Source organism: Gigantopelta aegis, chromosome 4 (genome assembly GCF_016097555.1).
Source record: "Gigantopelta aegis isolate Gae_Host chromosome 4, Gae_host_genome, whole genome shotgun sequence".
Lineage (NCBI taxonomy): Eukaryota > Metazoa > Mollusca > Gastropoda > Neomphalida > Peltospiridae > Gigantopelta > Gigantopelta aegis.
Window position 1 is genome coordinate 64,274,687 of NC_054702.1, and position 27,017 is coordinate 64,301,703.

Consider the following 27,017-nt stretch of genomic DNA (forward strand, 5'->3'; position numbering starts at 1 on the left):
GGTGGGGGATGAGTGGGTGGATTTGGTGCCTGTACCCACATGACGAACATATACAGTTTTTTGTATGTGTCGTACTTTATAAATAAAGATACAAATCAGAATTGTGCCCCCCCCCCCATTAGAAATTGTGCACCGCCTAGCTATATAGATTGTATGTAAAATGTTGGGCTTCGTTAATGATACCTTATTATTTATATAATTTTAAATAATGGAAAAGTAAAGACCTGCTCGTAGACAAACTATGCAGTCGCCTATGGCTCTAAACTGTGTGTTGAATCCTGTTATACCCCGCCCCACCCACTACTAATATTTGTGTTTATTCATCATCCATAAAATACACTAAATAGAAAAACATTTTCCAGGGAGCATGCTCCCTATCGAACTCCCTACAGACCTCGTTCCTTCTGCTGCTCGACTTATTTGCCTTCGACAAACTCAAATTGCTCTTTTTAGAATTTTATGACCCTCCCCATTACAAAATCCTGAATCCGCCCCTGAGGCCAGTGGAAGCAGGTGTGGTGGTGGGGTGGGGACCACCTATTTGACATCCAAAATGTAGGCCCTACGTTGTTGTTTTTTCAGTCCTACTCTATTCTCATGCATCACTCCCTTTCCCCATTTTAGATACCCCCATCAGATTGTGACGTTAATCGTGTTTGTGTTATGTTTTTAACAAATCTTACGGATTGTTGAAAACTTTCCTCTCTTCTTTTCCGTTTCTCGCTCTAGCCAGTCCACCACAACTGGTATCTCATTAAGGCCGTGGTATGTGCCATCCTGTCTGTGGGATGGTGCATATAAAAATCCCTTAATTGCTACTAATGGAAATTTTTTGCGGGTTTCCTCTCTAAGACTATATATCAAAATTACCATATGTTTGACATCCAATGGCCGATGCTTAATAAATCAATGTGCTTTAGTGGTGCCTTTAAAGAAAACATTTTCTTCTTCTTTTCTGTTTTTCTTTCCTTTCTTCTTTCTTTGTTTTGTTTTGTTTCTTTATTTTCTTTCTTGAAATATATATTTTATATTCATTTCTATTCATATACAGTCAAACCTGTCCTAGCGGCCACCTGTAACCAGCGGTCACCTGTATTAAGCGGCCAGCAGCCACCTAAATCGGATCCCAAATCGCTGAAATACCTGTATTAAGCAGCCAAAGTAAATGTTTACGATTATATAAAATGGATATTTTAACAAAAGCGACAGGATACAGCAAATAACCGATCTTCACATATTCAGAAATACTAGTACCCATTGAATCCCAACATTCCTACTGTGTATCAATTAAGAAAGTCTGACTCTGTAATGCATCTAATTGCCTCTGGGTAGGCTAAGCTTTATATTTGTAGATTCACTTACCATAACAATACACTGCATAAAGTACGAATTAAATAATTTATGGCAAAAGAAAACAACTTATTGAGAACGGTTAAATTGATACATTCCAATCACCTTATTTCTGAATGCGGCGACATGTCGAAAGTTGATTCATAGTCAGCTGTGGAGCACACAACCATTAATTAGCAGTACCGATGGCGAAAAAAAAGAAAAAAAGAAAAAGAAAAAAAAAGAAACGACAAACGTTTTAAAGACTGTATACATCACTATCTTAATCACCGGTCACCTGTCTTAAGCGGTCGCTTTTCTCTACACCGATGTGTGACCGCTTAAGACAGGTTTGACTGTATATCATTGTCGTGTTTTATGTATACATTATGGAGAAAGCCAAGTAAGCTGGGAAGCCTGTGCCTAATCCATTTGTTTTTCAAAAGCAATAAAATGTTTTGGCATTGGTTCTCAATATTATTTTTCGTGCTGGGTTGTCTTTGAACATTCTTTCATTCATTCATTCATTGGATCTCAATATATAATGGAGGGAAGATAAACTAACAATAATGTCAGAGTTGTTTCCCATGTTTGGCGGCAGAAATGAAAGGATGAAAGTTTACGGACTAATAAATTCAAAACAATTTTTTACACAACTTAGCTTTTATTAATTCGATATATTTTATGAGATATGTAGTTTATCGGTTTTACCATAGCTGTAACCTAATGGATAAGGTAATCCAGTGACCAATTTATTTTGGTATAAAATTGAAAAGCATTTCATCTTGGAAAGAGTTAACCCTGGCTTCCGTTTTTAGTTTGCGTGGTAATAGTGATATTGAATTATGAAATATAAATATTATGTTGGTATTCTTGAATGAAACTTAACCCTAACAAATATTTAAAAACAAAATATGGAGGCGGGCGATAAGGAAAGAAAGAAAGAAAGATATGTTTTATTTAACGACGCACTCAACACATTTTATTTACGGTTATATGGCGTCAGACATATGGTTAAGGACCACACAGATTTTGAGAGGAAACCCGCTGTCGCCACTACATGGGCTACTCTTCCGATTAGCAGCAAGGGATCTTTTATTTGCACTTCCCACAGGCAGGATAGCACAAACCATGACTTTGTTGAAACAGTTATGGATCACTGGTCGGTGCAAGTGGTTTACACCTACCCATTGAGCCTTACGGAGCACTCACTCAGGGTTTGGAGTTGGTATCTGAATTAAAAATCCCATGCCTCGACTGGGATCCGAACCTAGTACCTACCAGCCTGTAGACCAATGGCCTACCACGACGCCACCGAGGCTGGTTGCGATAAGGAAGTCTTGCCATAATATATTATTAAAATAAAATCATTTTAAAATAAACATTTGTTATTGGTGGGGCAGTGGTGTGGACTCAAACTTAAAGGGGACACCGACAGCAATTCCCATAGCTGCTGCAGGGCACTATCTTTCTATGCATGTTGGTTACGTAACTTTAAAATCATAAGAATCACCAATCTGTTACATAGTGAACAATTACATTCTAAAATTAAAAGTACCATGTATCAGTAATGAAAGTGAAAATCAATTTATGTTTTTAAATACATTTGAACCACCAGTGTAGCAATGTAGCACAGAACCGTAGTTCAAGTGTTTTAGGATTAGGTAGGCCTAACTCATTGGTTATGGGAACTATATTCACGTAACCGAACAATCAGTTACCTACTAGTAAGTAAAAGTGAACTGACTTCCAGTTATCTAGGATTTTGAAATATTGTCCCCTGTGCAGCACAAATTGCTGTAGGTCTAGTGCTGTTTTTTTGCCACTGGATACAAATTATTGACATCAGTTGAAGGGACACTTTTTGGTTTTTAAAGTCTGAACCACAATTAACAATTACAATACTTTACTCTCCTGTCATTAATGTTTCCGGATTTTGTGCTGTTTGTTACAAAACAAATTTCATTTTCTCTAGACACGCACATCTAAAACTTTCGAAATGGTTTTGGCTTATGCTTTAATTTTTAAATACATTCTTAATGCACACCACCATTTTTGACCATTGTGCAACCATTACCCTAAGGCCAAACTCAGTACCTGTCCATCAGTATTAATATTTCTAGATTTGTGTTTTGTAAACCACTTCCATCTCTGCAAAATAAAATAACATTGATGTAATGTTTACATACCTTAGTGCATGTTATGAAGTTGTTGGATTACATCACATCCTTCCATCCTTGTTGAAGAATATTTCATTCAAAAAGGAAAATGGCACCTGGAATTTTAATACCACCAAGCTCTACTAATTAATGGCAAAAGAGTAATTTATTGTAGCTATTAACTACAAGTATGTGACTTGGACTATAATTTTATCTTTATTTGTTGCAAATGTTACTGGTTTAAAATTGCTCTACAGGCAGGCTCAAAATTGCTGTGGGTGATCATTTGGCAAATGGCAAAGACTTTTCAAAATTGCTGTAGGTAACAAATCCTAATGTTTGAGCCCTGAGAATGGTAAGGACATTTGATAGTTATAGGGTATAATTAGACCACATTGGTAAAATATCTGCCTATCCAACCACCTCCAAGAAGTAGATATATGTTTGAAGATAATTGAAGACGAGAAGGATTTCATTCCATCAACACTGCTTCCCACTTAATTGATTATTTTTATGTCATTTCAGTGAATTGGTGATTACCGGAGGATGTCCGCATGGAAATCTTTCTATATGTTCTTATTTGAGGTGAAGTAAAATGAGCCAGGCTTCTTCAAGTAGTCGTGGTGGAAGGGGATGGGGAAGAGGAGGAAACTGGAAAGGCAGAGGATGGGGGAGAGGAAGGGGAAGAGGAAACTACTTCAATCACTATGGAAATAATCAAAGAGGAAGAGGAAATCAAAACTGTAATGAAATATTACTAACTTTTATAAAAAAAACCTGTTGTGTCAAAATTAGTGGGATCTAAAATCCTGTTTAATTTTAATTATTTTGAAGATGTAGATTGTTGTTTACACAAATTAATAAAGTTTATTACATTGCTTAACAGAATAAGTGATTTCACTTCTTTGGAGTTTCCACAAGAAAAACAAATGTGGAAGTTTGGCACATATTCGTTTCTCAGTCATTTCCAGTTCAAATTTGATATCGGTGATACTATCATTACTCCGCTGATGTAAGCATAGTAGTTTCACACACATTTCTTGCTTATAGGCATTATCAGGATTTTTTTTAACACCCACATTTCTTGCTTATAGGCATTATCAGGATTTTTTTTAACACCCTAGATTTTTTGGTAATGAACTGGTAAATTTTATAACTATATAATTTTTTTGATAAAGAAATGGATTTGGTTCATCAAATCAAATATTTTTTTAGGAATATACTTGGTGAGTTAAATTTAACTTGTTGTTGTTTACCCTTTGTTTAGTTTCTCAGAATTCAGGACTCATGGTGGATCCAGTGCCCAGACGACAACCCGTTCAGGCTCGATTAGAGATTATCTCCCCTTACAAAGGATGGAAGTTTTACTTTCCTAATGAAGGTAAATTATCATAAAGAATTTTTTACGTAAAATATAACTTCTATTTATTTTATGTATGCAGTATAATCTGGTTGTTTTCATGATCAGTACATACTCATGTAGGGATGTACCTGTACATACATATTTAGTCCAAGGCATATTTTTTATGGCCTTATTTGAAGTTTTAATCTTTGTTATTTTTGTTATAATTGTACTCTTTTTGAAACTGTTTTATCCTATTGTGTTTTTTTTTTTTTTAGGGTATTCAGATCACTCTCCCATCGTCAAAAGTGTGGAACTTTTTGAAAAATATTTCATCAGCTGGTCCAGTCTGTACAACTGGGTAGGTATTGTTAAATTGTCCATAAATAGTATTGGTTTGACATGGCTAAACATCTATTTTACAGGTGTTAGAATACTGCTGAACAAGTTGAAGAAATTGAGATGAAAACTGATTACATTTGTATAGAACTTATTCAAAATGGATAAATATCTAAAATGCATTGGTATATTTAACTCTTTTAATAGACTTGTCTCCAGTGTGTATTTATAAGTAATAACTTAACTGAAATATATCCACCTAAGTCTGCTCAGTTTTATTATTAGTATAATACAAGGAGTAAGGTGGCTTATGGTTGAGAATGTTAAGTCGTATGCCCAAAATAATAATTCAAAGGTCCAGTTTAATATATTTGTCTTAAATGTAGGATTAAAATAACCAATATGAAATACTTATTAAAGACACACTCTTCTCACCATTTTGTACTGGATTTTTCATAAAGAATTTTTGTTTGGCATGTGTCAGTTGCCAAAATTATGTAGTAATGGTTTTATTCTTTGTCTATATACTTTGTTATTCCTTTTGTTATTTATTTCAGTCTGACATTGAAGTGAAAGGTTTCTTTACTGTTAACTTCAAAGATTTTTCAACTGACCAAAGTAGGTTTCATATTTGTACTTAGTTTGTGAAATAATTTTCTTGTTTTTCTTTCTTTCTTCTTTCTTCCTTTTTTTTTTTTTTTTTTTCCCCCTTCTTTCTTTCTTTCTTTCTTTACATGACTTATAAACAAACAAACTTTTATTGCCATGATCTAAGTGTTGTATCCTTTATGTATTTGTTTCAGTTACTAAAATGTCTTACGAATAATTCCAAAATATTTTCTAAATGTTTGTTCATTTTCACGACATCCACAGGCTGCAAATTTAGCATGATTCTGTGCTTCTGCAAATCCCAGATTTTGGGTTGGAAGTGCAAGATTATGAAATGGAAAAAAGAAAGAAAGAAATGTTTTATTTAACGACGCACTCAACACATTTTATTTACGGTTATATGGCGTCAGACATATGGTTAAGGACCACACAGATTTTGAGAGGAAACCCGTTGTCGCCACTACATGGGCTACTCTTCCGATTAGCAGCAAGGGATCTTTTATTTGCGCTTCCCATAGGCAGGATAGCACAAACCATGGCCTTTGTTGAACCAGTTATGAATCACTGGTCGGTGCAAGTGGTTTACACCTACCCATTGAGCCTTGCGGAGCACCCACTCAGGGTTTGGAGTCGCTATCTGGATTAAAAACCCCATGCCTCGACTGGGATCCGAACCCAGTACCTACCAGCCTGTAGACCGATGGCCTGCCACGACGCCACCGAGGCCGGTATTATGTAATGGAATCCAAAAAATATCTAGAATAAATCATGTTTATGATGCTGATGGAAACCTAAAAAGCCCCCAAATTCAATGCATGCATCCAAGGCTGTTGTTTATTTTTTTCACTTTACTTAACAAAATCCTGTTAAAAAATTCACTAGTCTTGTTTCACACAGCAAATTGTATCATTTGTATTTGTAAAAATACAACAAAATTATCTCGATCATAGATTATTTATGTAAGTAATATTCTACCATATGTTTATTGCAGATCTATTGAATTATTTACTCTGTCATGGTTAGTAGTTACACAAATTAACTATGTTAAACGTGAAAAGGTATTTTTTCCAGTTTTGTCATACAGAGGCTCATTTTGTATAGTTCATAGGCCCAATCACAATGTGCTTGCTTGCACTGACCATTAATTAATTAAGTTTTCCAATGCAGATATCTATAGTCCATCCGATCATTCTATAAAAATGTTTTTTTGTAAATAATTTCAGTTTGGTTTGATGTAAGAATAAAAGTAAAAATGTTTTGGAAATAAATAAAAAAAACCCAACCTATTTTTATGTGCAATTTACAAATCAATCGGCTCAGAAATAAATAACTTGTAGCAAATTTCATAGTATGAAAAGGGCATTCTTTGTGGGATGGACTTTAATTATATTATTGTCCAGACTATTAATATTATGCTTACGCTGTTTAAAACAACAAATAAATGTTTATGTGCATATTACTTCATTACTAGATATACAGAGTTTGCTATTTTGAACTATTGTGTTCCATGGGATAATATTTCATTTACTTAACGATTATGGCACCAGTGAATTTTAGTGTCTAATCACCTGGAGATATTTCTAATATCTGTTTTATTCCTTCAAGTTATTCAGGAAGCTATACCTGATCTATCGAGTGAGGTGAAGAACTCCCCTGAGACATTATTGTCATGCATTGGGCTAGCAATGCATCAGGTAAAGATATTATGAATAAAAAGAATGACATATGGATTTAATTAATCATTTTGATGCAGAGAATGTTGCATGTATTTCTGTTTCTACCAAATTAAATTTATGAAAATACAGCATCACCCTGTCGGAAATTTTACAATATTCTACTAATGCAGCTTCACATGTTCTGTATTTTATTATGGTAACCACAAGTTACAAATCAAGCAAAGTTGAATTTATATCTATTTAATCTGCCACATAGTTGTATTTTATGTACTTTCAAAAAATAATCAGTATGAATGCAGAATGTTTTTAGGCTGGGGTGGGGTGGGGATGCAACATTTCCAAAGAGCATCTCCACTATTCAGGGATGGAGTACAATGTTTGAAAAGGGCACATCCAGTATTGAAAAATACACTAACATGTATTATTTATATGATAATCTTCCACAGATATATCAAGCTGTGCATGATCATATTACATGTTCTACAATAAAAAAAACCCAATAAATGTATTGTATTCATCTGCTAAACACGGATTGTTTTGGGGCACTTCGAATTCTGCACACACACACACACACACACACACACACACACACACACACACACACACACACACACACACACACACACACACACACACACACACACACACACACACACACAGCACCCTCCCCTTCCCTTAGATCCATACCTGATAATTGTATGCTTTTACAGATTTATTTTTTTAAGCTTCAGTCTTGGGTTCCCATCTTAGAGAATCATTTCCTAATGTGAACTACAAACATAACTGCTATTTTAATACATTTGTATGCTTGGACTATTTTATTTTCAAAATTTTAATTAGCAGCAGTTACTAATCTATTTACAAATTCATTAGCAACTACTAATTGTGTATGTATCTCTAATATATTGATAGCGAATCATAACATGATAGTGAATAATATGTCCTCTGTATGTTGTTTCTATTAACATATCTGGTAACCATGGGTGGGAATTCTCCTCGGACAGCCGTTTTCCTCTCATGGAACATTGTGTTTCCTTGCATTTTAATCGTTGTTTCCTCTAAACTGTGTCAGATGGCACAGATTTTAACCTAGAATTTCAAGAATTTCCAGGACCCCTCTAGATTTCCTCTTTCTTACAGTTCACCAATTCCCACCCCTGATAGATGGAATGAAAATTGTATTGTATTATTTAGATTTGTATTTGTTTTGGGGTATTATTTTCAGATTATAACTCAGCACCATGAGAAGGAGGCTGCAGATGCAGCACGAGAAGCTGGGGAATCCTTACAGCAGACATCGACGCAGTATACGGTTCCTATGATTCATGCACGCATTTTGAACTTCTCACAACCAATACCACTGAAAAACCTGAAAGCAAACTGCTATGGTAAAATCAAATACCTTTATATATAATGAAGTTAAAATAGGATATTTTGTAGTGTAAAATGTAAAATCAGATAAATTGTAATAACATAAAAAATAATTTGAAAGTGATTTTAAGAAATTGGTACAGTTTAATGTAGTATTTGATCTTATCTTGTGGTTAATATGCAGACTGACAAGCTAGAAACAACTTGACATGTTTTTAATGATTTTTTGAGGTAATATTTATTTACGAAATTGCTACTTGAATTTTTATCATTTCTGCAGTTTTAATATGATTTTAGGATTTTCGTAACAATTACAAATTAGGTAATGAGGCTTGTTCTGAAATTATCACTTTGGGGTGGGGTTGGGGCTTGAGAAATAGGGGCGAGAGGGAATTTTAATATCCTATACCATCCACCCACAAACTGAAATGATGCACTTAAAATAAGTTATCTTTATGAATGAAAGCAGAACAAACACGGTAAACAAAATAGTACCTCCTATCCCATGAAATAGTTATAGAATTGCCCTTAGTTAATTCTTTGGTTAGGTAGATATTTTTTAAATATTTTGTTTCAGGGAAATTTGTGTGCGTTAAAGGAACAGTTGTCCGTGTTGGAAATATAAAGCCACTGTGCATGACAATGGGTTTTGAATGTGCTGGCTGTGGAACCATGCAGGTATATAACTCATCAAAACTAACACACAGTTAAGACAAATATCCAGCTTCTATTGCATAATTGTTTTGTCATATGTTCTGGAGTTTAATCGTGTAGCTGTTATATTCATTTAATTGCGTATGAATGTATTGTTTTGCATAAACTGAATCATGGCAAGTTCATAATGATGCTGATGACATATTTCAATAATAGAAATGCAACCAGTTTATATTATGAAGTGTTCTTGAATTAATTACTTATTCATGTAAAAAAAATAGTGTACACTGCAATCTTGTGGGTTTTTGTTTTGTTTTTGTTTTGAAAAAAAAGAGAATGGAAAAACCTGTGATTGTTTTCTCATTTCTCATTTATTGAATAATTAACCTGACCTCTCACCATGTGCATTTCACCCCCTTTACCTATGGACTGGTCCAAATGTGTTAGCAGTCAGGTTGATGTATTCTTAGCTCACACATAGCTTATTCAAAGTATCCAGTGTATTATAAAGAGATCTGTTTTAATTAATGACAAAAAGTATTTATACCTGTTAATACATTTGTTATTTTAATTTTTTTCAGTGTGTTGCATTGCCAGATGGAAAATACATAATGCCAACAAAGGTACATTAAATCACTTGACATTGAATTAGTCATTATGATTCCATATTTCCCTCGTGTTGTTTTGTGGTGTTATTAAAAAATATATATCTATTGCATCTTATCAGCAGCTGTTCATTATAATCAACTTAAAAATAAATTCTATTATAGACTGCAATGAGATATTTTTTGTCTACAAAAATTCCATTACTTAGTTGAATTTTTATTGTTACAGTGTCCTTCAACAGAATGCCGCAGCAGACTTTTTATCCCAAAGCGAAGCTCTAGCTTTACCGAAACCATAGACTGGCAGACAATCAGGTGACTGAAGAAAACATTTTCACCTGAATTCCTTTTAAACTATTGCTGTTTGGTCTCTAACATGGCCCTTTTGACATTTGATTGATTGATTGATTGAGAGAGAGAGAGAGAGAGAGAGAGAGAGAGAGAGAGATAGAGAGATAGAGAGATAGATAGATAGATAGATAGAGAGATAGAGATAGAGATAGATAGATATATATATATATATATATATATAGAGAGAGAGAGAGAGAGAGAGAGAGAGAGAGAGAGAGAGAGATATAAAGCGAGAGAGAGATAAAGCAGTGAGAGAGAGAGTGAGAGTGAGAGAGATAAAGCAGTGAGAGAGAGTGAGAGTGTGTGTGTGTGTGTGTACCAGTAACCACAAAGGCAACTTCTAATAAAGCAGCAAGGAATCTTTTATATGCCTTTGCCACAGGCACTACATTACATATGACAACCTTTGATGTGTCGTGGGATGGGGAAAAAACCTGTAACCCATCACCCCTCAGGCAAGTGCTCTACCATCAAGCTACATCGTCTCATACTCATGGACAGGTTACAACATCCCAATCAGATATTTGAATTCAGATATATCTTACTTACTCTAACCATAGTATTTTGTATATACCAGTAAATGTTTTGCATATAAATGTTTTGTTTGAACTTCTTCTATGAAGCCAGATATTTGGTTTTCTATTCATCAGACAGTTAAAATACAAACTATTTCCAATAGACTTACAAAAATAATTTTGTGTTTTTCTAATTTTTTTATTTCAGAGTGCAAGAAATTATAGGTGATGGCCAGAAGGAATCTGGAAGAATACCTCGGACTGTTGACTGTGAACTCACGTTTGATTTGGGTTTGTAATATACCACTAAAAGATTTTCAGTTTACTTTCATAGACCTTAATAGATGTATGAATTAAAGCACTACTTTTTTTTATACAAAATTATAATTTATATTATACTTGTCGTTAAGATTAAATCTCTGCGCATTCAGTGATATTAGGTGTAATTGTTGTTAGTTTAAAAAATAACATAATTGGTGCTCCAGTTGGTATATTGAAGGCCATGTTGTGTGCTATCCTGTCTGTGAAAATACATGAAAGAGAGCCCATGCTGTTGTTTAAAAAAACATTTCTTCGCTAACATAACATTAAATATCTTGTCATTCTGGCTTCAACCATGCAGTGGTTTGGTCTGAAGACTCTGAACATCCTAACACCCAGTCAAATGGCTATATTCTTCCACTGTGTCAGTAGTTCTTTATTCTGGCTGATTTTTTGCTAAAAGGACCATTATTGCTTGAAATGTGAAGACAGTTCTTTGGAATCTTTACATGAATATACATATTTACCAGAAAGTCACTACCTGAACAATGTATTGAGTCATAAAACTAACATCGGTTGTCTTTTGTTTAGTTGACAGCTGTGTTCCAGGGGACATTGTAACAATATCGGGAACTGTCAAGGTCAACAGTATAGATGAAGGTTAGTCGCTAGAAATTACTACTTTACCTCCATCTTTAAATAATTATGTAATTCATTACTCAATATTTGTGTAGTATATTTAGGTATATTTGTCATAAATAATATAAAATCATTTTGGTTAAAAACAAATCACAATTACAATATTTGATCAAAATGCAATTGGAATCACATGCCTTTGAGAATTGATAGTTTGTATAACCCATTTGTGGGTTATGCAAAACAAATTTAGGGGACCCGTTTCTTTTTGCATAACCCATTACGTCGATGTGAATGATGTCTTAAATTTAATGTGCAAACATAAAATGTGTTATGTAAAGTTAGATTTGTATGAGCAGTGTGCAAATGAAACGGTCATTCTAGCAATTTTAAGACGCCTGAATCATAATAATTCTATGGTTTTACTGAATTAAATTAAGAAATGAATGACAGTACTGTGATTGTACAAAATCCGTATCTAACCACTTGTGTATTTGGTTAATTTTTAAAAATCCTTAATTTAGAACACTTTTTTTGTTTTGCTTTTGGGTTAGTTTTTTTTTTAACAAATACTTGACATTAGTGCATGTACTTCATTTTTGACACATCTTACCTATGTATAATAGTATTGTAAAACCTACAGGTCGTGGACGTAACAAGGACAAGTGCATGTTTTTGCTGTATCTGCACGCTAATTCTGTAAATAACCTGAAGGGTAACAAGTCTGGAGGTGAAGGCAGCTCGGGACTGGCCATGGATTTCACTATGAAGGAGCTGTATGCTATTGAGGAGATACAGAGTGAACCCAGTCTCTTTAGACTTCTTGTCGGGTTGGTGTTCGCTTCTTCTCTACATTAATTATTTTAATGTTAAAAAGTGGTGTTTATTTTATTTTTTGTTTCTTATTTGTCGAGGTTTGAAGTGTTACTTTAAAATCTGACACACACATGATAATTAGTGTATTTTGTGACTTTATTAGGATTAATTGAACTAACAATAGGTTTTGTCTCCATCCTCTGTCTGTGTGTGTCTGTCTATCATATAGTTTTCCAGACTTTTTTTCACAATGCCTTGAAATATTGAGCAGAAATTGTGTATAGCTTTATTATAAACTGTTACAGATCAAGTTTGACTTTGATGGTGACTTACCTATTTTGACAGACATATGGCCCTTATACATTAGGAGATATAAATTTTTGTCCAGCAATCACTGTATACATTGGCAAGATATGATGACTAGATAAATCTCTATATTTTCGGTCACAGACCAAAAATATAGGTCACGTGACATAAGCCCGACTCGACTCGAGTATTTCAAAGTATATTTTTAATAAACATACTCTTTAAATCATTTGTTGAAGTGCAGTAAATACAAATAACTTTACGTTTTGCGATAACAACACAAAACTTGTATATTTATTTATGAATTAGAGTTTAGAAACGCTTTTTTAATGTGACAGAATGTAGCTAGCGTCTTACAATAATGACGTCATGCCTCTTGCATGACGTCATACGGCAAAAGCCTTGCTAGGTTGACAATACGCGATTTGCGTACACAAAACTGGAATAAATAATGATTTCCGAATATTCCTGTAGGATTGCAGGATAAAAGAAATAACTGGTTACTGACTTAAGATATCGGCTTTATCCTGCTCAGGTCGAATGGCGAATGCAGCTCGGCAGAGCCTCGCTGCATTCGCCATTCTAACCTTCACAGGATAAAGCCGATATCTTAAGACAGTAACCAGTTATTCCCTATTTATTCTTCTGGATTTTGGTTTTGCAGTGCCTTAAGATACTGAGCTGAAATTTTATGTAGAGCTTTATCATGTTCTGTTACAGTTCAAGTTTGACTTTCATAGCGATTTACCAATTTTTTTACAGAGTTATAGCCCTTAAACTTAGGATCTATGAAAATTTGTTGGGCCTGGTAGGGGACATGTATTGCTTTAGTAATACTCAGAATGCTTGTTGAAACTGACGTCATTACATTTTCAGATACAGAAACAAATGCATATACTGTAGTACTTAACAGATAAAAGCACAAATGTACAGAAAAATTTATGAAAGTTATAATAGTACTTTTGTAAAAAAAAAATTGTACAGCTTTTATTGAATGTTTAATGTCTCAAACATTTATTTCATAATAAAGGGCTCTATTTCTTCAAGGACAAAATATTATTTCTGCTTACTTTATTTAAGAATAGAATGCAATTATTCTTGACCTTAATTAAACAATAAAATAAGTATATTAACAAAAAACAAAGCACTAAACAATTTTCTTCTGTTAACAGGTCTCTTTGCCCTACAATTTATGGCCATGAGGTAAGTTTAATATCTTTTCTGCATTGATTTTTAACAGAGGAAAAGAAGAAATTTGTAATCCCATTGCTTTAGTTTATAAATAATCTGTAGTCATGGTAATAGTAATAGTCTTGTTTTACAAATAGATTGTTTTTGTTAATTAAAGCTATATGTAATAGTTGGTTTATTGCTATGATTTGTGAAATTAATTAATTAATTTTTATTTTTATTTTTTTTACACAAAATTGTGTATATGTTTTTAGAATTTAAAATAAGAGAGGCTTAAAATAAAATAAAATTATTTGTAAAGTTTTAACATATTCATTGAAATTCTTCTGAAGTCAGTTTTACATGTAGATATTTAGAACGTTACTTAATAAAAAAAACCCCAACAACATTGTAACCATTTAACAAGTTTTAAATATGAGTAAGAAACACTTTTCTTATGATTTTGAAATTTAAAAATATCTTGTTTTGGTTTTTAGCTTGTCAAAGCAGGTCTTATTCTTGGCTTGTTTGGTGGATCTCAGAAATATGCCAATGACAAGGTGATTGTATGAATTTTATACCTTCATTCTTAATCTAAACTTTGGAGTATTCTTTAGCTTATTTTTATATGCTGTAGCACTAAATGTTAAAATTAAATTGTGAGTTTTGCTAAATACTTCTTCAGTGTTGATGCTTCTGTTGTTTTAAAATGTTTATGATATTGACGTAAAGTATATTTATCCCTGTTTTTTTTTTATTCATTAGAATCGTATACCAGTGAGAGGCGACCCGCATATACTGATAGTTGGTGATCCAGGCTTGGGGAAGAGTCAGGTAAATGATTCCTCCTGGATTTTTTTACATTTATTTTAATTGTTACTCATTTTAAATAGAACAAGCATTCTGAGAGTACTGCTGAAGCAATACATGTTCCCTACTGGGCACAAATGTTTTTCATGTCTCCTATGTTAAAGGGCCATAACTGTGAAAAATGGGTAAATCTCCATCAAAGTCAAACCTGATCTGTAATAGCTCATGATAAAGCTATACACAAAACAAATGTTTGTATGTCCTAAATTCAAGGGCCATAACTGTCAAAAATTTATAACTTGTTTGTAACTACATAATAAACCCCATACACCAAATTTCAGCTCAATATCTCAAGGCATGAAAAAACATCCAGAAAACTATTTGTGGGATGGATGGACAGACAGACAGACAGAAGGATGGAGATGAAACCTATAGTCCCCTCTGGTTGAACTGGTAGGGGACTAATAATCATAAGCTGACCATGAGTAGATCTGGTGAATAAAGCTGGAATTGTCATAATACCCATAATCACAATTAACTGTTATTTATGGAACCTTTATAAATGTTATTAAAAATAATATTTCATTTAAATTCATTCAATCATATGGATCATCCTAGAGTGATGGACATTGATAATCTTTTATGTTTTATATTCAGCTTTTGATGATTTTCATTCTGAAGGGATTTTCTTTTAAAAAATTAATTTAAAAGAAAAAAAAAAAAATATATAAGCCAAGCCTCTTAAATTATGAGAATGATTGTTTCCTTTGCACATCGATGATGCAAATCTGTTTTTGCATGACCTATTTTTTGTCCGCATATTTCATTTAGGACATCATTTACATGGACATAACGTGCTATGTAAACATGAATTGGGTTACCTGAATTTAATTTTACACAACCCATAAATGGATTACACAAATTTTCAATTATTTTAGGCTTATATGCTGTATATATATTTTTTGTATTGCTACACTACTTGAGATTAAACTGTTTACTTTTTTGTTTGTTTGAAGATGCTTACAGCGGCCGCTAACATTGCTCCTAGAAGTGTTTATGTGTGTGGTAATACCACAACCACATCTGGCTTGACAGTAAGTAATTTTTTTTTACAATATGTGATTTTGTAATTATAATATTATTCTGTAATAACATGCCTTGGGTCAATGAACAACCCTCTTAGTAGTTTAGTTATTCACCCTATGGACTCTCTTAGTTTAATAATGGAAGTTAATGATGGAAGTTACAATTGTGGGTATCTATGTTTCCATGTGGAATTAAAAAAATGATCCCAAATAAATAGAATCACATATGCAAAGGTGTGGAAATCCATCAAAGAGTACTGTCATATCTGTACAGTCGTACTATACATTTAAATGTAATTTAAAAAGCACATGTTTGAGTATCATGTTGTTGTCATGATATATAGCAAAAATGTCTAATAGTTAATGGTTAACAAATGTAGCCCAGTGGTAAAGTGCTCGCTTGATGCACAGTCGATTTGGGATCAATCCCCATCAGTGAGCCCATTGGGCTACTTGTTGTTCCAGCCAATGCACCACAACTGGTATATCAAAAGCTGTGGTATGTGCTATCCTGTCTGTGGGATGGTGCTTATAAAAGATCCCTTTGCTACTAATGGTAAAAAATATAGCTGGTTTTCTCTGAGAATTACTAAATGTTTGACATCCAATGGCTGATGATTAATAAAGCAATGTGGGCCTACTCTAGTCGTGTTGTTAAACAAAACAAACTTTAACTTTTTTGTTTTGTTAACAGTGCTAAGGTGTCTTTAATTTCTGTTTGTTTTGTTGTGCTGTAGGTGACAATGTCTAAAGATGGTGGCTCTAGTGATTTTGCCCTGGAGGCCGGTGCCTTGGTTCTAGCAGACCAGGGGGCTTGCTGTATAGATGAGTTTGATAAGATGACCAGTCAGCATCAAGCTCTGTTGGAAGCCATGGTTTGTGTGCTCACTGTTACCTTGAACAACTATCCAGTCGTTGTTTGGTTCTGGTAGGAAATAATGTCTCAGAAAGGCCATATACCATTCAAAACTGTGTCACTATATATCTGGATTTAATGACAGGATAGACTTTGGTATCTCATTTCTTGAAGTAGAAAAAAGACAGTGAATACCTTTTTCAATTATATTAAAATATGGCTCATAGTAATCTGTTAAAAGTTTGGCTAATATCATCTTAAACCACTATTAAATCACCTACGCCCGTCTTAATCATATGCAGGAAACAAAATAGTTGAGGATGATGTATACATGATATTTAGAACAATTAGGAGTGTGAATATATTACACAGCTATTTGATAATGAAGGCATGGTCTAACAATGTCTCTTTTTCAGGAACAGCAGAGTATTAGCATTGCCAAAGCTGGTATAATTTGCAGGTAAGCCAAGGACAGATCAAGGTGTGTTCTCAGGTGGGGTCTTGTGCGAGGGTGTGAAGCACCCCAGCTCTTGAGGGAGGTTCAGGGGCATGCTCCCCCACTGAAATTTGGAACTGATGATCTTTATGGTGGCATTCGATATAAATGCTTTCATTAAAGTCTGCTTTAATCAATCAAATGCAAACGATGGATTCTCAGTCGTCATCATGTACAGTTAGTGTTCACATTCGCTTCTTGTATAAACAGACCCTAATGTAGTAGTCAGCAACATGGTGGTTAGAGCCCAGTCATTAAAGGGAAATTCCCAAGTTTGCTGCAATTTTAAAGATGTTATCGACTAACAGAGACTCTTTAACGACTGTAATTGCATATCAAATATATTTTTCTGCATAAAATATTAGTGGCTGTATATTAAACATGTTTCTGATCGTTCTAATATTTGTACTAGGTTAAATTTCATTTTATTTCCTAAAATATATTTTTATATTAAGACAAAATCCAGTTTGGGCTTCTTACAAATATTAAGATGACCAGAAACACATTAAATATACAAACACTTGTATTCTAAGCAAGAAAATATATTTAATATGTAAATTTAATCGTAGAAATATTGTATTAGTCTGAAACATCTTACAACACAACAAACTCAGAAATGGCCCTTTAACGACTTCAAACTCAAGGTTATTTCTTCAAGGTGTCCAACGAGGTGGTTGCAGACCAGTCATGTGTGACTATGGCTGGAAACTCCAGAAATTCTCTTTATCAGTTGAAATTTCAGACAAATAAGTGAACAGTGAGTCTGACTGGAAAATGTATACAAACTATATTTGGTATGGATATATTTGTGCAAACTGATCAATGATTTAATCTATGTTCACATGAAAATCATAAACTATGTGCAGCATAGCAGTTCTATTTATACGGTCCTCCTTCATGATGCTGCATACAGTTTCCTCTGCTTACTAACCTATAGCAACCTGACTTAGTAGAGTAGGCTAAACACTTGCTAAACAAATTTTAAAATGGCAAATGAAATGAAACAAATGCATTACAATGATTCAGTTAGATGTACTGATAGTACTTTTAGGACTTGCACTGTTAACAGTCTTTTCATTAATGTACATAGTAAGTAATTATTTTTGTGTTATATATTAGGCTATAATGTATAGTATTGTCCACGTAGAGGCCACCATAGCCTAAGGGGGAGGGGGTTCTTCAGACCTCTAAGACACACCCTGCATTTCCTGTAAGTATTTAAATATTCATATGGATTGACAAACTGAATTCATCCTTCAAATATGTGAGATTACATTTTGAGTTGACAAACAAAAATAATATTGGGTTAAATATTAAATAGCAGTACATATAAGATGCAGTTTTTAAGTTATGTTGAATGAAGTTATATGTTCATTAATTTGTTTTTTCACAGTTTGCCAGCAAGGACATCTATTCTGGCTGCTGCTAACCCAGTCGGTGGTCACTACAACAAGGCAAAAACTGTATCAGAAAACCTCAAGTAAGTGTTTTGCATTCCTGCTGAATTAAGGATTTAACGTGGACATAAACATCCTCAATACTTTCAGAAATTTAATTATGTATATGCAAATAGCTACATAAGCTTATGCTGGTATATCAGCTATGGTTTTACATGTAGGTATAATTTAGTATCATTTAATCTTTTGTATGAACCTGAAAAGAGTCGATACAGTAATACTCTTTCTTTTTACTTTTTAAAATGTTTTAACTATTATTTTTGCTACTGATTTATACCATATGAAAACTCCTAAACCAGCCTTTTTTCCCATTGCTTCATAATCAGTAGTGCCATTAAAATCTTATAATTTAAGATTTTGCCATGTACACCCTGTGTTAATCTCAAATTGACCAACTTGTTTTGTGTGTTTCAGGATGGGGTCTGCTCTGTTATCGAGATTTGACTTGGTGTTTATTCTTCTTGATAAACCAGACGAGGTTAATGAATTATTTACATCTGTATTATTAGTATAGATATAAATTTGTGTGTTATGACTTGGCATATCTAACCATAATGTTTGCTTGTGATATTACGATTATATACAGTGTCACTTAATTTAATGGGAGTGGCCTGTAACTTAATTGTAGTGTTTACCTGTAAAGTAGTGGGTTGCTTGATTGTTTCCTCACATTAAAATTATATACCTTGACAACCAGTTACCATGTAACAAATACTGATTGCTTTAAATCAATTTTCAATTTAAAAAACAAATAATAATATTTTGTTTTGTTCAAGTTCTTAAATAACTGTTTTGTTGCAGGAGATGGATGGTATGCTGTCAGACCATGTTATGGCTTTGCATGGAGGGCATGGCAGGTAAATCTATTATTAGCTATAAAACTGGAATATTTTTGTCTGGAGCACAAATATCAGTGGATCTGTTTAATACAAAATTAAATGGAATTTTTTTTCACATTATTTGCTTAATGTTTAATGATTTCTCAAACTTACTAGACAACTGAATTAAATACTCTGTGAACAAAGTTTTTGTTTAGCTAATAACATTTCAATTTTATAGCAACTTGTCTTTTTTATTTTAAAAATGTAGATTTTTTTGTACTGGTACACATAAGGAAGTGCATCTTCGTTCAAGGCCGTGGTATGTGTTATCCTGTCTGGGATGGTGCATATAAAAGATTCTGTGCTACTAATGGAAAAAATGTAGCGGGTTTTCTCTCTAAAACTATATGTCGAAATTGCCAAATGTTTGACATTCAATAGCCGATGATTAATCAAGCAATGTGCTCTAGTGATGTCGTTAAACAAAGAAACCTTAACCATAGGCATCTGTCCTATTTTGTCTTTACAGAATGTTAAGTGGAGCAACAGCCAAGAGGGGACAGGTATGACATTGCAATGAAATTTTTTTTAATTCAATTTAAAGACTTTTCTCCAATTAACAAGCTTAAGTGTTCTCCGCTTTGCTATTTGAACTTATTTATCCTACATAAAATTATGAGTACATATTATTATTTAATTAGGTGCATTTGTTAATTTATAATACCATCTGTTCATAATTTGTCATTGATATATGATACAAAGTTCAATTCTTAGAGGCCTGTAAAATAATACATTGTCAGGTCAGGTCAGGTCATAGGACTTAACGTGCACATTCAGAGCAAGCTGTTGTAGCGCACGCCTGTCATGGGTGCAGGTGTCGGCCCATGCTAGCACCTCCATCCAAGACAGGAAAAATACATTGTTGTTCTGTTTTCCTATTTATTAGGATCTGGATGATTCTAGTCTCCAGTGGGAGGCTGACAAACCTCTGTCAGAGAGACTGAAACCAGTAGGAGGTGAACCATTTGATCCAATACCACATCAGCTGCTTAGAAAGGTTTCTCTTTTTCTTCACGTATTGTTAATGTTTTATGTTATTTGTGTTGTTGATTGCAACATATTATATTGCTTTTGAAAAACAAATGGATTAGGCACCATTTCCAGGCATCAAAATAAGTCGAGAATGGTCGTTCAGGTTACCATATGTCGAGAAAATTGAGAATGGTACTTTGTTCTCCTCAAAATCTTATTAAACTGAAACTACACCTAAATTTTAATCGACTGAGCGTTGTTTAGATTCATATACAGTATCAGTACAACGAGAACAGTGGTATGTTTGAATTTAACAAAGTGTTAGTGTGTCTGTGAAGGTATTTTATAGTAATAATGGAAATACAAATGTATGCAACCTATAGGTTACCCAGTCTATATCCTGTACATGGTTTACCAGACACATTGCTCATTTCTGTACCCGTGTTTTGCCTTTTCCATGTTATCCTAGGGTAGCCTAAAAAATGGAAATGCAAACATTTCATTTACTCTTTGTAGTAAGACTTGTTTTAATATTACTACATCTGGAACATACATGTGTATGTTGATAAATCAATGTTTGTCCATCAGTACTTTATAAAGAAAAACTTGTAAATAGAGTTATAAATAATTTGTGTTCACAAAAAACCATTGATTGATCAATCAAAAGAACCTCTTGACATAAACTGATTTCTTTCCACTACCCCTCTTAATTTATTAAGGCTTTTTCTTTGTTAATTGTAAATATTTTTCTTTCTTAGTATGTAGGATATGCCAGGAAGTATGTTCATCCAAAGATCGGACCTGAGGCAGCCAAACTTTTACAGGTGTGTCTGCTACTTCATATTAAAATTCAGAAAATATTTCAATTCATTACCAGTACCAGCCTGCTTGTTTTTTAGCTTCATATAATGGAATGATTTTCATATGGAACGATTATCAATGCTTAAGGGTAGGCAGTTAATTCAAGACTAATGTTTCCAACCCCCCCCCCCCCCCCCCCAAAAACCCCCAACCAATTTAGATAAAAATATCCATTATAAAATCATCATTTCTTCTCTACACTTTCACAAGGGTGGAAGGTTGTACTCTAAACAGATTAATATATTATTTTGTTGTTGTGAATACAATCTTAGTGCATGTTTGCAATGTGTAATGTAAATTTTCTAAACAACCTTTGGTTTCTGCAGTTCATATCTGCAATGAAAATAATGAATAATGAATAAATTTGGCGCCTTGAGATTGGGCATGCTTGACGACAAATGTTGACAATTACAAACAGCCCACAACTGCTTTTATTATTTGTATTAACATTTAAAGGGACAGACCCTAGTTTTTAAACACTGAGGCATATTTCTCTCTATCAGAGCCGTTTATGATCACTGAAATCAAACATTACTTATAGTTTACTGTTTAGATTATCCATTTCCGTACAACTGAAGTGTTCCTGGTCATCCTGGTGTTTCTAATACCACAAAATGCATTTTTCATATTTTTAAAAACGCACATGCGTCTGAAAAGTAACGATTATGGAGTTGCGTTTTGGTCTATATTTAAGAGTATTTCAACGTCACAGACTTGTTTCACTCTGCTGTATCCAGATTTGTTACAGGTTTGTAAATTTAGTGTCCATTTTTACAGGTTAAAACTAGGGTCTAGGTGAAAAATATGTCTTAGTGTTTACAAATTAGGGTCTGTCCCTTTAAGGTCACTGATATTACGAATGCACTATTACCATTTGTGATCCATTTAATAATAAATATGTTATTCGATTGCTTACAGAATTTTTATCTTGATCTACGTAAAAGACATCAGACTCAAGACAGCACGCCGATAACCACGCGTCAGTTGGAATCCCTGATTCGCCTGTCCGAGGCTCGGGCCCGGTTAGAGCTACGAGAGGTGGCCACTGTTCAGGATGCCGAGGACGTTATTGAAATAATGAAGTACAGGTAGACGAAACAATGTGCTCAACATTTACCTAGACGCAGACATCGAAATAACCATGCATGTTGTACAGGGTACCACGAAATCTGGGCCTGGTAACTTGCAGGATATGACACATTTACTAGTCTACAATTATGATTATTATATTTACAGCAGAACCAATGGGATGGCTTCAGTTGTCCTGTCTGTCTGTTCGTCCATCCCACAGTTTTCCGGATGTTATTTCACAATGCCTTGAAATATTGAGATAATATTTTGTGTATAGCTTTATCATGTACTATTACAGATCAAGTTTTACTTTCATTGCAATTTACCCATTTTTGACAATTATGGCCCTTGAATTTAGGAGATATGAAAATTTGTTTTCCAGACGGTTTTTTTCTGCAATGGCTCAAGATACTGAGCTGGAATTTTTGTGTCTACCTTTATCATGTACTGTTACATATCAAGTTTGACTTTCATGGTGATATACCTATTTTACAAAAAAGTTATGGCCCTTGAACTTAAGAAATATGAAAATGTGTTTTCCAAATTACTTTTGCAATGCCTTGAGATATTGAGCTGAAATTTGTTGTATAGCTTTAACATGTACTATTACAGATCAAGTTTGACTTTCGTGACAATTTACCCATTTTCGACACAAGTTATGGCTCTTGAAATTAGGAGGTACGAAAAAAAAAAATGTTCTCAGTATGGTACATGTATTGCTATAGCAGTACTCTCAGAATGCATGTTTGCAATTTCAGCATGGTTGATACATACTCTGATCAGTATGGATGGATAGACTTCAAGCGATCTCAGCATGGATCTGGCATGAGTGGGAGATCACAGGTGAAAGTTACATGATCATTTTATTTTGAAATAATTTTAGCATGTAGTCTTAGAGGAAACCTGCTACATTTTTTCATTAGTAGCAAGGGATCATTTATATACACCATCCCACAGACAGGATAACACATACCATTACATTTGATATACCAGTCATGGTGCACTGGCTGGAACGAGAAATAGACAAGAAAAGAAATAACATAAATGTTTAATGTATATCTAAAATATAACATAACATATACATGTATATATAGAGGAAAATTAGATCTTCCTTGTAGGTTACCTCATTTATATTTCCCAGGGGTGGGAATTCTCCTCAGATCAGCTGTTTTCCTCTCATGGAACATTGCGTTTCCTGGCATTTTAATCGTCCTTTCCTCTAAAATGTGTCCGATGGCACAGATTTTAACCTAGGATTTCAAGAAGTTCCAGGACCCCTCTAGATTTCCTCTTTTTTACAGTTCACCAATTCCCACCCCTGATTTCCCCATCCACTAATAAATAGAGGTGATGGACTTCATCGTTACACTCTGATTCCCATCCATATACATTATGTGCTCTTAATAAAAATTAATGTTCCCAGTTTTAATTCTATTTTAGCCAGAATGATTAACAACAGCCCTCCAAAACGTTGCTGCTTAAAGGGAAATTAATTTGGTTATGTTTCACTTGTATTTCAGCCAAAACGATTCATTGCAGCCCTCCAAAAAGGTAGCAGAACAGACCTACAACTCAATATTCACGATTCAACAAATGAGACAAATTGCAAAGGTATATTTGATAAGGGGTCTTATAAATAAAATAACAAAACAAGATGTTGACAAACGTGTATGTTGTATGGAAGCAGTTGATGATAACTTTATTAAAACTAGGTTTATTTGTATTTTGTGTTATCAAATGGTATTATGTGGTGATGTAAGATGGTAACTTTAAATTAGTGTGCAATTATTTTAGTTCTTTATTTATGCAAACAAGATCTAATGGATACGTTTTTGAATTTAATATTCTGTTTAATAAATAAAAAATAGTTGGAATCTTCTATATTAAAAACTGATACTTATGTTTTTGTTTTTTTCATCTTGCTATCATTGTCCTACATTAAATTTTTTAAATGATTATTATTCACCTCTGAAATAACTAGTCACAATCAACTATATTTTCAGGATATTAGTTTACAACTACAAGATTTTGAAGGTTTCGTCAGCTCACTTAACAACCAGGGATATCTGCTCAAGAAAGGATCCAAGGTGTACCAACTGCAGACATTTGGATAAAAGAAAACAATAAGAATTATTAAAAAACTATTAGTATAATCTGGGATCTCAATTATGTACTGCAAAATCTGAAAAAAAGAGCACCAGTCAGAAATAGTGTCATATGGAAACATCTCTGACAAAAAGGTACATGATGTCTTGGTTACAGACAGTTCAGAACATCCTGAGTTTATGTGTTGTTATCAGAAATCTGCGAGTAACTTTGCCAGTTCATTTCCGAAGTGATCATCAATGAATGCATAATACATGAGTGTTGTCTCCCATATATGTGTGTAAATGTTGTAAATAACCTATGGTAAACAAGACAAAAAACTTTGGGCCGAATTTAGGAAGCCTGTTTTTCTTAATCGCAGTTGTTTAAGCGTTGTAAATGTATGTAGTTACATGTGTGTAAGGTTGAAACAGGCATTGTAAATTTGGCCCTTTAAGTTTAAATTAAAAATGTATTATATTTCTGTCTCTGACTTGGTTTCTTGTTTAGACTGATAATGTTACATAAATAATTTTATGAAATCATCAATGAATGTGACCAGCACTCTGCTATTTAAAAAAATTCAGATGTTACCTGGAGACCTGTAAATAATATGCTCAAATGTTCTAAAATCGTCACAAATTCTGACGAGCCACTAGGATGTATTTCTAAAAAGCATTTCAAATAAAACCAGTGTCTTCAAAATTATGGCATGCACCAAATACATCAAAACACAATCCATAGATGAAAATTTTCCAGATGTTTTTGAATTCTGGATTTTTATTCATATGTACAGTGTTTACCTGGTTTGCATTATTTGTCCCAAATGTTCCATGTTCTTGATCTAAAACTTACGATATGGTTTCAGATGATATTTTTCTTGAATGGGGACTCCAATTTAGACCATTGTGCAACCCTAAAGGCTCATATGTCATGCAGTCAAGTTAAACAAATTTAAATACATTGGTTTCAATGACAGTGTTAGACTGGATGCATGCGTCTGTAAAATGCATGCAGCTATGTTTTATATGCCCAAAATGCAAGCTGCAGATGCAGCAGTCCGACCCCACACTGGTACTGCATTCACTTTATACGAGTCTTAATCTGATCACCAATATTAAAATTTTAGAACATTTTATTTTGTAACCCACTTTCATCTCTGCACCATCTTAAGCTGCTATAGCCTCTTAGGACAACATGGAACATATGAATTCTAATTTGTGTTCACTTCCAGTGTTTCTGCCAGACAGAAATGTTTGGGTATGGCACTATGGAACTGAATGCAACCAGTCAACAGGGGGTATGGTGGGATGGTGCATATAAATGATCCCCCCTCCCCCCACAAAAAAAAAGAAAAGAAAGAAAAAAGAAATTTAAAAAAAAGATGAAAAAAAGGGAATACTAATTTTGTTTGTGTCGGCCAAAAAACCTTTTTCCATCGAGAATTCTTGAGAAAGCCGCTGTTTACAAGGAGTGACAGCAAATTACAATTTTAATATTCCCGAATTATGTGTATGACATTGATTTTGTAGTTTTTTCTTATAAATAAATATAAAAATGGCAAAATATGGCACTTGCAACTATGATAACGCACAAATAAATATTAATATATATATATTGGTTAGGCCTAAAGCTGGACACACACAAGATTTAAAAATCGCAGTCCGACTGTAGACACTCGGTGTACACATACTTGCATTGTGTCAGCATTCAACCAGCGATTGGTCTAGATCTGTATATTTTGTTTCAGTCATATGACATGTACGTAACATTGTAACATGCACCAAATGCGTATATGACGTTAATGCATTGCCAAAAATATTCAGTTAAAAAACTGAAAGCGAAAAGATGTACATTCTGTCAAATGTTGCACTGAAAACAAATTATGAAGCCAAAACAATGGTGCCACATATTGTGTAGTATGACATCATGTACATCAAAGTACTATACCAGTCATTTGTAATTTTTGCTGCCTTCAAAATCAGTGCCCTGGTGTATTCACTTGGTACAGACAATTTTTGTACCAGCCAGTGTGCCACGACTGGCATATCATAGACCATGGTATGTGCTATCCTGTCTGTGGGATGGTGCATATAAAAAAATGTAGCGGGTTTCCTCAGTCAGACTATAGATGTAAAAATTACCAAATGTTTGACATCCAATAGCCGGTGATTAATAAAGAAATGTGCTCTAGTGGTGTCGTTAAACAAACCAAACAAACCTTTTGGTACAGACAATGTTCCTGATACAATTTAGTTCACCAAGATAAACGTTTTGGCCCGTTATTTATTATTGTGATGTTTA

General features: G+C 33.8%; 1 protein-coding gene across 1 annotated transcript; it reads left to right on the top strand.

Moving 5' to 3' along the window:
* Positions 1 to 1,926: 1,926 nt before the first annotated feature.
* Positions 1,927 to 25,428, top strand: LOC121370925 (DNA helicase MCM8-like). The gene is given in 30 exon segments (XM_041496462.1): positions 1,927 to 2,064; positions 4,014 to 4,231; positions 4,756 to 4,869; positions 5,109 to 5,191; positions 5,727 to 5,787; positions 7,384 to 7,472; positions 8,680 to 8,842; positions 9,403 to 9,503; positions 10,061 to 10,102; positions 10,314 to 10,399; positions 11,159 to 11,241; positions 11,803 to 11,871; positions 12,491 to 12,677; positions 14,142 to 14,172; positions 14,637 to 14,699; positions 14,905 to 14,973; positions 15,966 to 16,043; positions 16,772 to 16,909; positions 17,307 to 17,350; positions 18,780 to 18,866; positions 19,258 to 19,321; positions 19,645 to 19,700; positions 20,194 to 20,227; positions 20,611 to 20,721; positions 21,455 to 21,520; positions 22,476 to 22,645; positions 23,387 to 23,471; positions 24,149 to 24,172; positions 24,174 to 24,239; positions 24,632 to 25,428. Coding segments are annotated over 29 exon segments (2,523 nt in total). The 5' UTR covers positions 1,927 to 2,064; positions 4,014 to 4,083; the 3' UTR covers positions 24,743 to 25,428.
* Positions 25,429 to 27,017: the final 1,589 nt, after the last annotated feature.